Source organism: Talpa europaea (assembly GCF_964194135.1).
Source record: "Talpa europaea genome assembly, chromosome: 9".
NCBI classification, from domain to species: domain Eukaryota; kingdom Metazoa; phylum Chordata; class Mammalia; order Eulipotyphla; family Talpidae; genus Talpa; species Talpa europaea.
This window is the reverse complement of record NC_140076.1, coordinates 77,364,512-77,376,732: the sequence shown is the minus strand read 5'-3', so window position 1 is coordinate 77,376,732 and position 12,221 is coordinate 77,364,512. Positions and strand designations below refer to the sequence as shown.

Here is a 12,221-nt window from a genome sequence, read left to right as displayed (position 1 = left end):
AAAATAGTTATATCAAGTTCTGCCATGCAACTGCCTATGTGATTTAGTACTAAATTTAGATTTCCAGTCCTTCCTATTTTATTACAGTTCCAGAATCCTCCTATCCTATCATTTTTTAAAAAACTGTTTTTGAGATATAATTTTATCCTTAGATTCTAATTTTTTTACTTATTTTTATTTATTATAATAAAGCTGGTATACATGAAATAAATGGGAATATAATAAAAATAAATACAAATATGGGCCTCCCTGGTGACACAAGGGGTTAAGACGCACCCTATAAAGCAATCTGCAGCCACTGCAGTGCGAGTTCGATCCCCGGTCAGGGAGTTACCCACATGGTGCAGCAGACCTCTCCTGACTCTCCTGGTGTTCCCCTCAGCAATGTATTTCAGTAGATCTGCCAGTTCTGCTCCCCACTCTGTCTCTGGTGAATCCTCTCACTACCACCCCCACACCTCTGGCCTGTACCCCGGTTCTTGCATACACACATAAATCTTTTTTTTTTTTTAAAGAGGCATGTATTTTTATTTATTTGTTTGTTTGTTTTGTTTGTACATGCACTGGGTACAGTCAGAAGCGCGGGAGGGTGAGAGAATTCACCAGAGCCAGAGCGGGGAGCAGAGCAGGCAGAAGGACCGAGGTACACTGCTGAGGGGAGCAGCGGGCGGCAGGAGAGGTCTGCGCGCCATGTGGGATCCTCCTCCGGTGGCCGGGGAGCAGCTGGGGATCGAACCGGTGCCACAAAGGCCGCGGGCAGCTTCGCAACCCAGCGCTCAACCGCTGCACCACCGGGGAGGCCCCACACATAAATCTTAAAAAAAAATTACAAATATGGAGCCTCCCTGGTGGCGCAAGGGGTTAAACATTGCACTATGAAGCAATCCACAGCCTCTGCAGCACGAGTTCGACTCCCCAGCCGGCCAGGGAGAACACATGGTGAGGCAGACCTCTCCTGTCTTGCTTGCTGCTCCCCCAGCAGTGTATTTCAGTGGATCTGCCTGTTCTGTTCCCCGCTCTGCCTCTGGTGAATCCTCTCACCCTCTGCATCTCTGGCCTATACCCCAGCTCTTGTATGCATAAGTAAATAAATCTTTAAAAAAAAAATATGGTGAATGAGCTGATCTAAGAACCATGTAACAGTGTTTAGTACTGTATTATCATACACACAGAAATATATATATGAATATATATATGTATATATATGCAGTTGTATTTTCCTAGTAGTGAGTAGTTAAGGTGAAGTAAAGAAATAGAAGTACAGGGCCTCCCGTGGTGGCGCAGCAGTTGAGCGCTGGGCTGCAAAGCTGCCCACAGCCTCTGCAGCGCCAGTTTAATCCCAGGCTGCCGGCAAGGGTCCCACATGGCGCGACAGACCTCTCCTGCCGCGCCTACTGCTTCCCTCAGCAGTGTATTTCGTCAGTCTGCCTGTTCTGTTCCCCGCTCAGGCTCTGGTGAATCCTCTCACCCTCCTGCATTTCTGACTGTACCCAGTGCTTGCATAAATAAATAAAATTAATCTTTAAAAAAAAAAAAAAGAAAGAAATAGAAGAACAGCAGAAATTTAACTCTGCCTGGACGAGCTGCATTATGTAAGCTGACAGATATTGTAGAAAAATCAATCTCTGGATGCCCTCAATGCCTTCTCCTGTTGGATTCTTGACTTTACCTTCCTCTGCTTCCCTTACCATTTCTGCATTTCACAATTTGGGTCACAGCTGTGGTTGATGAATCGAGCCTCATTTCCCATGCGGTAACTGTCAATCACCATCCCGCTATCCAGGTTCAAACAATAGTGGTCACTGTGATTATGATACTGTTCAATCATTCTATTCCTGAAGAGGAGAGAAATGATTAAAAGCTAATTAATGATTAAACTGAAAGTAAATTTCAAATCTTCCATTTTCTATTGTAATCCATTTTACTGAAGTAGAGCTTTTACTACAGTACCTGAACTCCTGTTCACTGACAACTTCCCCAAGGTATTCAATTATGAACTGGCCAGCTTTTAGGGGTTCTTTGGTTCTGATTCCCCAACCTTTTTCCTCAGCTCGAAATCGTTCTAAACATTGCACCCACTCATGCCTCTGTATCCTCTGGTTACAGCACTGCTCACCACAGGGACAAGTGTTGGGGGAACACTCAGCAAAGATCATTCTAGAGAGAAAAGGAATAACAATGTGTCAATTAACATAATAAATCCTTCATGAATTCATTTTTAAAATAGGAACTAAAAAAATTAATGCCTAAAATTAATTTTTATTTTAACATAGTTAGACTGGTTAATGAGGTTATAATACATAACTTTAAAAATTACTAATATGAAAATTTCCAAGTCAAGTTACAAACACTGAATGTTTCTTGTATGTTAAGCAATTGCCCGCTCAGCATCCTGGGTAGATACTATCATATTTAGCTTACTTCTAAAAATAAATGAACTGCAACCCATAGAGGAATTAATAATTTGATGATTACACTGCACTCTTGTTTTGAAGCAGCTTGTGGCCAGATTTTTTAAAAAATTGTGATAACGGGGGTGGAAGGGGCAGGGAAAGGAGGGATTGGGGTCAAAATAAGGGGGTTGCAATTGTATGGGGAATAAACATAAAATTAAAAAAAAAACAAAACAACAACGACTGCCACTCCACCCTGGAAAAAAAAAATTGTGGTAACAGACAAAAATTTATCTTAGGGCCTCCCCTGGTGGCGCAGCGGTTGAGCGGTGGGCTACGAGGCTCCGCGCAGCCTCTGCAGCGCTGGTTCGATCCCTGGCCACCGGGTGAGGGTCCCACATGGCACGCAGACCTCTCCTGCTGTGCCCGCTGCTCCCCTCAGCAGTGTACTTCTGCCTGTTCTGCTCTCTGCTCTGGCTCTGGTGAATTCTCTCATCCTCCCGCACTTCTGACTGTACCCAGTGCTTGTATACATTAAAAAAATAAATAAATAAAATAAATGAATATAAAAATAAAATAAAAAAAAAACAAAAACAAAAACAACTGCCACTCCACCCTCAAAAAAAAAATTGTGATAACAGACAAAAATTTATTTTAGGGCCTCCCCTGGTGGCGCAGCGGTTGAGCGTTGGGCTGCGAGGCTGCCCGCAGCCTCTGCAGCGCCTGTTCGTTCCTGGCCGCCGGCAAGGGTCCCACAAAAAAAAAAAAAAAAAGAATCTTATCAACAGTTTTAATTATATTGCTAGTATACTCATGTTTTAATGGAATTTTGTATTTCATAACTATAAGTGACATTTCCATTGGAAATAGTATTTCTAGTCCATTCACTACCTGAACCTAAAATTTCTAGTGAATTCACAAGTACATTCAATCCAGAAGATGAAAGTTGGCTTTTGTTATGAGCTCATGTTTTTAAAAAAAATTTTTTGAATTCTTTTACAGAAATCACTTAATTTTGGGATATAGTTTAGAATCTCAGTAAGGCTATTTAGCATGATCAGAACAACAGAGGATGAAGAATATTATGGTAGATCAAAAAAATCACAAAATATTTGTAATCAAATTTCATTAAGTCTTGTAAAGAATTTATTTATTTATTTATTTATTTATTTATTTATTTATTTATTTATTTATTTATTTATTTATTGGGACCCTCGCCAGCCACCGGGGAACAAACTGGCGCTGCAGACGCTGCGGGCAGCCCCGCAGCCCAGCGCTCAACCGCGGCGCCACCAGGGGAGGCCCAAGTCTTGTAAAGAATTTAACACTTCACAATTTGAAGCACTTTTAGGGTCATTTGATTATTCTCTTATAAGTAGGTCAGTGTCAAATCACAAATGAGTACTAAGTAGATAAAGTATTCACTGTATTTTTCTTTCAATTTAAGCTAAATTTGTGAAATTTAAGCTAAATTTGTGAAAAATTTAGCTTCACTGCTAAGTCTACCTACCAACTTTATTCTTTAGATGACTTCTTTGTTGCATGAATTTTGATGAATTGCTCTTCTGAAAATGTCCTCCCCTTTTTTTGATTTTTTGATCTTGTATAATGGATTCCCACCTAAGTCCTGTTGTTGTTTTTTTTTAATAGAGGCATGCTTTATTTATTTGTTTGTTTGTTTGTTTATACATGCACTGGGTACAGTCAGAAGCGCGGGAGGGTGAGAGAATTCACCAGAGCCAGAGCAGGGAGCAGAGCAGGCAGAAGGACTGAAGTACACTGCTGAGGGGAGCAGCGGGCGGCAGGAGAGGTCTGCGCCATGTGGGACCCTCCTCTGCTGGCCGGGGAGCAGCCGGGGATCGAACCAGGGCAGCAGAGGCCGCGGGCAGCTTCGCAACCCAGCGCTCAACCGCTGCACCACCGGGGAGGCCCTTGTTGTTTTTTAAAACAGGAACGCTTTTTTGCTCTCTAGCTTTCATGGCACATTCCTTGCTCCTCTTCATTCATGATTTTAACTAACTATAACCTCTTGTTCATAATGCTCCACCTATATTTTTATAACAGCTCATAACATACAACAGTAAACTTTAGGTGGGTAAAAGAACTAGACAGACTTCAATTAAAAAAAAAGTTCTGGGCCTTCCTGTTGGCACAAGGGGTTAATTCTCAGCGCTATGAAGCTATCAGAAGCCACTGCAGCATGAGTTTGATCCCTGGCCAGGGAACTACCCACATGACTCAGCACACCTCTCCTGTCTTGCCCGTTGCTCCCCTCAGCAGTGTATTTCAGTCAATCAGCCTGTTCTGCTCCCCACACTGTCTCTGGTGAATTCACTCACCCTGGATCGCTGACCTAAACCCCAGCTCTTGTATGCATAAATAAGTAAAATAAATCTTAAAAAAATTCAAGGTTTAAAAAGTTTTGCTGAGGGCCTCCCCGGTGGAGCAGTGGTTGAGCGCTGGGTTGCGAAGCTGCCCGCAGCCTCTGCAGCGCCGGTTCGATCCCCAGCTGCTCCCCGGCCACCGGAGGAGGGTCCCGCATGGCGCGCAGACCTCTCCTGCCGCCCGCTGCTCCCCTCAGCAGTGTATTTCGTCGGTCTGCCTGTTCTGTTCCCCGCTCTGGCTCTGGTGAATCTTCTCACCCTCCCGCGCTTCTGACTGTACCCAGTGCTTGTATAAATAAAGAAACAAACAAACAAACAAATAAATAAATAAATCTTTAAAAAAAAAAATAAAAAGTTTTGCTGAGTTTTAGAAGTTGCCGAAACTTGTGGTTTCTAGGGTTGAAGGCATTGAAATAGATATTCTATTTGTTCTGAAAAATAACTAAGATAAGCCCTTTAGTTGTACATAAAAAAGGATGTTTCTACTTTGCATATGGAAAACAAAACTGTATACTATCAAAATCTAAAAGTAGATGCTATAAACTAAGATGTGAAGTGAAGCCTTTGATTTAGGAATGTAAATTGCCATTATCTTTAGCTAAATAATACCCCTGAAATATCAAGAGAAAAATGTTTTCTTCTAAATGTAGATCTAGACTGGCAAGTACTTTCCCTCATATGGTAAGATTTAAGGTTCAGTAGTCACTGGGAAATGTATTGTATGTGACTGACTTAACTAGCTAGGGAGGTCTTGTTTTACACTTCAAATAAATGAATCATTTAAGAGAGGAGTAAATGCTGGAGGCAGGGGAGAGAATCACTCCTACATTCTGGGACCAAGAAAATTTGAGGCCGTAGGGCTTTTCTGCAGCAAAAGGTGAAAGCCCCTAGAAATTCTTATTGGTGGACAAGTGGAAGCAAATTGCAATTAACAAAGGGGCAAAGAATACTCGTTGGTAACCAATGCACAGATCGAACTTAGCTTGCTCACTTGCCTTGCTCTACTTCCTACTATGTCTAACAAAACTAATATGACTGAGATTGTGAAATTCTGTAAGTCAAAATTGAAGACAGAAACATAAGAGAAAAATCCACTGCTTTCAGGAGAAATAATTGAACAGGGGCCTCCCTGGTGGTGCAGCGGTTGAGCACTGGGTTGCGAAGCTGCCCGCAGCCTCTGCAGCACCGGTTCAATCCCCGGCCGCTGGGCGAGGGTCCCACATGGCGTGCAGACCTTTCCTGCAGCCCGCTGCTCCCCTCAGCAATGCACTTCGGCCCTTCTGCCTGTTCTGCTCCCTGCTCTGGCTCTGGTGAATTCTCTCACCCTCCCATGCTTCTGAGTGTACCCAGTGCTGGTATAAATAAATCAATCTTTAAAAAAAAAATAATAATTGAACAGGAGAAGCAAGCGGGCAAATCATAACACTGCCTGGGCTGCCAATATGTGCTCTTCATTCCACAAACACTGCTTTCTTACTTTCTTTTAGCTGTTTAACTCTGTAAGATGTGAAGAGGTTGGATTAAGTTTAAATGACAATGCTGCGGACTACCGACAACAAAGGCATGCCTACCTCTCCCATCTGCTAGTCAGGCTGGTAGGAAAGCGAAAGATCTTGCATGGTGGTGAAGGAAGAAGCTGGTGAGACAACAGTGAACACCTTGGTCCAAGGTGTCTTGCAGGCTATTACATGTAGTTTAGTCAGAAGGCCTTTTTTTGTTGTTCAAATGATTTTAATTATTGGATTGCATGATTTGTTAAATATGCAAATAAGAAGTTTTAACTCCCCTGCCAAATAAAAAGATACAACAACAAAGAACAAGGGGCCAGACAGAAGGATCCTCTGTGGGGTCAGACAGGGAATCTGATGTTTAGGACCCAGTTTTGTTATACAGCATGCCTGTCCTTACGGATTGCTGAGGGAATGGGTTCAGTATATGCTGTGAGCAAATGTATATAGGACTATAAAACAGCACAAGACTTTGCTCTAGGGAATGAAGAATGTTCTGGAGCATTAATGGATTTGACATAGTGTACAGAAACAATAATCTACCACCAGGGAAGATTTGCAGAATTTGATGATGTTTGGAAGAGCGTACAAGTTTTAAAAGTATTTATTTGAAGAAACTGTAAATACTCATAACTTGTGTTTAAAAATAGTCCTGATACAAGCTTTCCTTGAATTACCTGCAAATGAGTACAATTCTGCACTAGTTTTACAAAGATGTAAAAATGGACCCTGCAGAATCTTTAACTCCCTCTCCACAATTATTTATAGAACTTTGAACACAAAGATAGGAAAGGGCCTCCCTGGTGGCGCAGGTGTTAAAGTTAAAGCACTATCAAGCAATCGCCAGCCACTGCAGCACGGGTTCAATCCCTGGCCAGGGAGCAACCCACATGACGCAGCAGACCTCTTCTGTCTTGCCAGCTGCTCCCCTCAGCAGTGTACTTCAGTAGATCTGCCTGTTCTGTTCCCCACTCTGTCTCTGGTGAATCCTCTCATGCCCCACACCTCTGGTCTACATCCCAGGTCTTATATGCATAAATAAATAAATTAAATCTTAAAAAAAAAAAAAAAAGACAGGAAAAACAAAGCCAGTCTCCATTTTAAGTATTTCTATTTAGCTGAAACTTAATGTGTTCCTTTTAAGTATGTACGGAACATCCATCATATTATGCTATAATTTTCCATAGATATGAATCCGTCACATTTATTTATCATGTCATTCATCAGATGTCTGATTAAGCAGTGATATCACATTCCTATTATATAAAGTTGGCAGTACTGTAGCTGAGAGTTTTTTTTCTTATTTGGGGAAATTTTTTTTTTTTTTTTTTTTTGAGAAATGGGGAGGGTAAATGTGACACCTATACTAACAAAAAGTATATAACAGCAAGTGATATAATTATGTAAAGGTAAATATCCAATTTTAATTTTTACATGATTAAAATACTAATTAAATTATACAAAAGCAGTGCAGGAAGAACAAGACATTTGAATCTTATATGGGTTCAAATTCTGTCTCTGTCACTTAAGTTTTGTATAATATGAAATAACTTACTATCTAAATTCTAGGTTCCTTCATCAATAAAACTATCACCTACATCATGGGCCTATTTTGAGAAACATGAGAATTAATCACTAAGGTAGTAGCTATATTGGTAGACAATATAGGACAATAAAAGATATTTACAAACACAGTAATGTTAGTATCTGAAGAAATGTACATTTAAAATTTAAGGACACATGGTACTCCCACATATTAAACCAATGAAATACTAAAGTACCAAAGATAAGGTCAGATGTGAATACTTTAAGGAGGTAGAACTATGGGGCAAAGAATATATCTATATATTGGTGGTATTACCAAACATTAATTCAGTATTTTAAGAGTGCTACTTGACCAAAAATAGTAAGAATTATAAAAATGTTCAAATTACAAAGTATAAAGAAAGACAATTCTACTAAGAAAATACTCTAAGGGGGATCTCCCTGGTGGTGCAAAGGGTAAAGATGGAACCTACGAAGCTAGCCGCAGCCACAGCAGCACAAGTTCCATTCCCAGGCAGGCAGTACCCACATGGCTTAAAAGACCTCTCCTGACTCGCCTGCTGCTCCTTTTAGAAGTGTATTTCAGTGAGTCTGCCTGTTCTGTTCCCCACTCTCTCTCTAGTGAATCCTCTCAACCCCCACAATTCTGGCCTGTACCTCAGTTCTTGTATGTATAAATAAAAAAACTTAAAAAAAAAAGAGCACTTAAAATATTAAAAAAAAAAATACTCTAAGAGGACAAAAATCTATACAAAGAATTTCACAGTAGAATCTTTTAAATAGCAAAACACTGAAAGTTACCTTGAATGCCAAAAAACAGGAGAATGGAAAACCATGGAAGACAATATGGCCCCTAAAAATGATGAGTCTATGGACTACACTGATACTTTTTTTTTTTAATAAAAGTTTATATATTGGGCCTCCCCGGTGGTGCAGTGGTTGAGGGCTGGGTTGCGAAGCTGCCCGAGGCCTCTGCGGCGCCGGTTCGATCCCCGGCTGCTCCCCGGCCACCAGAGGAGGGTCCCACATGGCGAGCAGACCTCTCCTGCCGCCCGCTGCTCCCCTCAGCAGTGTGCTTCGGTCCTTCTGCCTGCTCTGCTCCCCGCTCTGGCTCTGGTGGATTCTCTCACCCTCCCGCGCTTCTGACTGTACCCAGTGCATGTATAAACAAAACAAACAAACAAATAAATCAATCAATCAATAAAACATGCCTCTATAAAAAAAAATAAAAGTTTATATATAAAATACTTATGAGTAAAAGAAATCAGTGCATAAAACATGGATATCCATACCACCAGCTAGCAGTACTACATAAAAGTTTATGTATACGCAGTAACAAGATGTGAATATATAGTGATGCAGATAAGGCAGGATTTCCCAAGTGGCAAGTTGAAGTACTGAAACACTGATTTCCTCAGTCCACAGGATAGCTGACTGCAGAGTGCGTAAACAGTTGTCTATGGCCAGGAAAACTTTCTAGAATGGGAAGTATTGACGTGAAGTTCACTGAGTCTTCTACGCTGCAAATTTAAAACCAACAAATTCTATCTCTAATCCTATGCCTCCATTAAACATTTCCATTTTGAAATCTCAATGTTAATTTTATTTATTTATTTATTAAAAAAAAGATTTATTTATTTATGTATACAAGAACGGGGGTACAGGCCAGAGGTGCGGGCAGTGAGAGGATCTACCAGAGACAGAGTGGGGAACAGAACAGGCAGACTGACTGAAATATACTGCTGAGGGGAGCAGTGGGCGAGTCAGGAAGGTCTGCTGCGCCATATGGGTTGCTCCCTGGCTGGGGATAGAACTTGTGCTACAGTGGCTACGGTGAGCTTCAGAGGTTGCATTTTATTCCCTTGCACCACCAGGGAGGCCCCTTATTTATTCTTTTTTTTTTTTTAATAGAGGCATGCTTTATTTATTTGTTTTGCTGGTTTTGTTTGTTTGTTTTTGTTTATACATGCACTGGGCACAGTCAGAAGTGCGGGAGGGTGAGAGAATTCAACAGAGCCAGAGCGGGGAGCAGAGCAGGCAGAAGGACCGAAGCACACTGCCGAGGGGAGCAGCGGGCGGCAGGAGAGGTCTGCGCGCCATGTGGGACCCTCCTCTGGTGGCCGGGGAGCAGCCGGGGATCGAACCGGCGCCGCAGAGGCCGCGCGCAGCTTCGCAACCCAGCGCTCAACCGCTGCGCCACCGGGGAGGCCCACCTTATTTATTCTTTTAAAGGTTTATTTATTTATGCACACAAGAACTGGGGTATAGGCCAGAAGTGTGAGGCTGGGGGTGAGAGGATTCACCAGAGACAGAGTGGGAAGCAGAACAGGCAGATCCACTGAAATACAGCGGGAGAGTCAGAAGAGGTCTGCTGCACCATGTGGGTCACCTACCTGGCTGGGAATCGAACTTGTGCTGCAGTGGCTGCAGATTGCTTCACAGTGCTGATGCTTAACCCCTTGCGCCACGAGGGAGGCCCCTCAATGTTAATTTTAAACTTAAAAGTCCCATATCAAAATCCCAAGTTGTATCCCTGGCAATGGTATTATCATCTCTTAGCAGCATTGATTCAATTATCATGTACCTATATGCGTATGCCAATGGTTTATCAACTCATTTACCCCCCAAGTATATCATGCCCTTCTCTCTCACTGCCATCATCCTACTTTACTCTTATTGTGGGGTCATATATTGAGATCTAGGAATGTTTCCAGAACTGTGCTTTATGAACATTAGCTCAATTCTCACAACCTCCCTCCCCCAACCAGAAGGCAGTAGTAGTAAGGATTGAAACGTGGCACAAGACCCTAAATCTCATTCTTTTTCTGTTACTTATTCAGCCCATAATTATTGCCACCTTGTCCCCCAATTCATAGTTGAAGCCATAGCCCTCAATGTGGTATTTAGACATCAGGGACTTTGGGAAATAAATTCGGTCATAAGGGCAGAAACCTCATGAAGGAATTAATGTCTCAATAAGAAGATCGAAAGATCTCTCTCTCCAAAAGCATGCACTGGGGAGAGGCAGAAGTAGGCTCCACCGGGCGCTGAAACTGTTGGTATCTTGAACTTGGACTTCCCAGACTCCAGAATTGTGAGAAATACATGGTTTTTTTTTTTTTTTTTTTTTAAAACAACTGAAGTAGATTAAGATAGCTCCATCAATTAGGTTTTACATATCCCTGTGTAACATCTTGAGGGAATATCAACAAGCTTATGTAACTTTTCCTTCCAAATGAATGCCTTATATATCTTAAAGTCTGTGCTTTTAGAGGACTCAGTTTAGTACAGTACCTATTGAGGCAGTCATCTACACAGCCTTTCCTGGTGTCATCATCTGGCTTCTTACAATTACAGGTGGTAGCCTCGTAACCAGAAAGGGGTTTGACATCAACGTAGACATCTTAAGAGAAGACAGCAAAGAATGGTTTGTGAACATACAGGGTAATTTATAAAATGCCAGGCAAAGAAGAACATTGATGGTGTGGAAATAGAAAAAATAGCCACCAATTTACTCACTTGAACGGATTTTTTTATATAGTGGGACATCTGGCTTTTTGTATAGCTAGAAGAAAAAAAGAAAAATCTTGATATAGCAGTTGACTTCAAATGCCAGACAGTAGCATCAATCACTAAATATATGGGAAATTATCCATGTGTTCTATTCATATGGAATATTTACAAGACTTTCTGGGAACCTCTTAGTATGATCACTTTTTACCTTGAAATAAAGAGTGCCTAACTACATCAGTGTTAACGAGAAGAAAATTAAACATAAGAAAAATCAAATAGTTTAAAGAAATGACTTTTGAATTATGTGTTTTTCTAGCAAGTTGTTGGGTAGACATAAAAATCACACTGCAGATCAAAGCTATTTACTTGGATATATTAAAATTCTATATGGCGCTACTAAAATAAAGGAAAACTTGCATAGGGTTTATTTAGATGGTCTGGCAAAGTCTACAAAGTTAAAAAGAGTTTCCCTGACTTTTTTGGAAAGGGCATTGTAGGAAAACACATTTTACATTTTAATTAAGAGAATTAATAAAGGTAAATAAAGAGGAGAGTGCAGGCAAGAAAAATGAAGTGCTCACATTACAATCAAGAATGCAGTAGTAAATAGAATGTATTAGAAAAGTAGTTAGCCCACCAGTGTTCTACCACAGTAGTTTTTTTTATGGAATATCACTTTTATTTGAATGAACAATTGACTGGTTATTTCAAAAAAGGTACTGAAATGAGTGAAATGAGCTTAGTACTTCAAGAAAGAAAACTGAAAATTGGTGGAATTTTAGCAAAACTCATGAGCTTATTCAATTCACTCTTATTATTTCAATTATGGAACCAAGAAAAAAAAAAGAGCACCTTCCATTTTTGGTTTCTCATATATG

General features: G+C 41.0%; 1 protein-coding gene across 1 annotated transcript in view; it reads right to left on the bottom strand.

Annotated features, from left to right (window-relative positions):
- Positions 1–12,221, bottom strand: part of ASH1L (ASH1 like histone lysine methyltransferase) — a gene marked incomplete at both ends in the record, with an annotated part of 171,352 nt that overhangs the window by 26,366 nt on the left and 132,765 nt on the right. The window contains 4 exons of the mRNA XM_084243812.1: positions 1,689–1,835; positions 1,951–2,157; positions 11,125–11,233; positions 11,350–11,395. Coding sequence (XP_084099938.1) covers positions 1,689–1,835; positions 1,951–2,157; positions 11,125–11,233; positions 11,350–11,395 — 509 coding nt within the window. The remainder of the gene's footprint in view (positions 1–1,688; positions 1,836–1,950; positions 2,158–11,124; positions 11,234–11,349; positions 11,396–12,221) is intronic.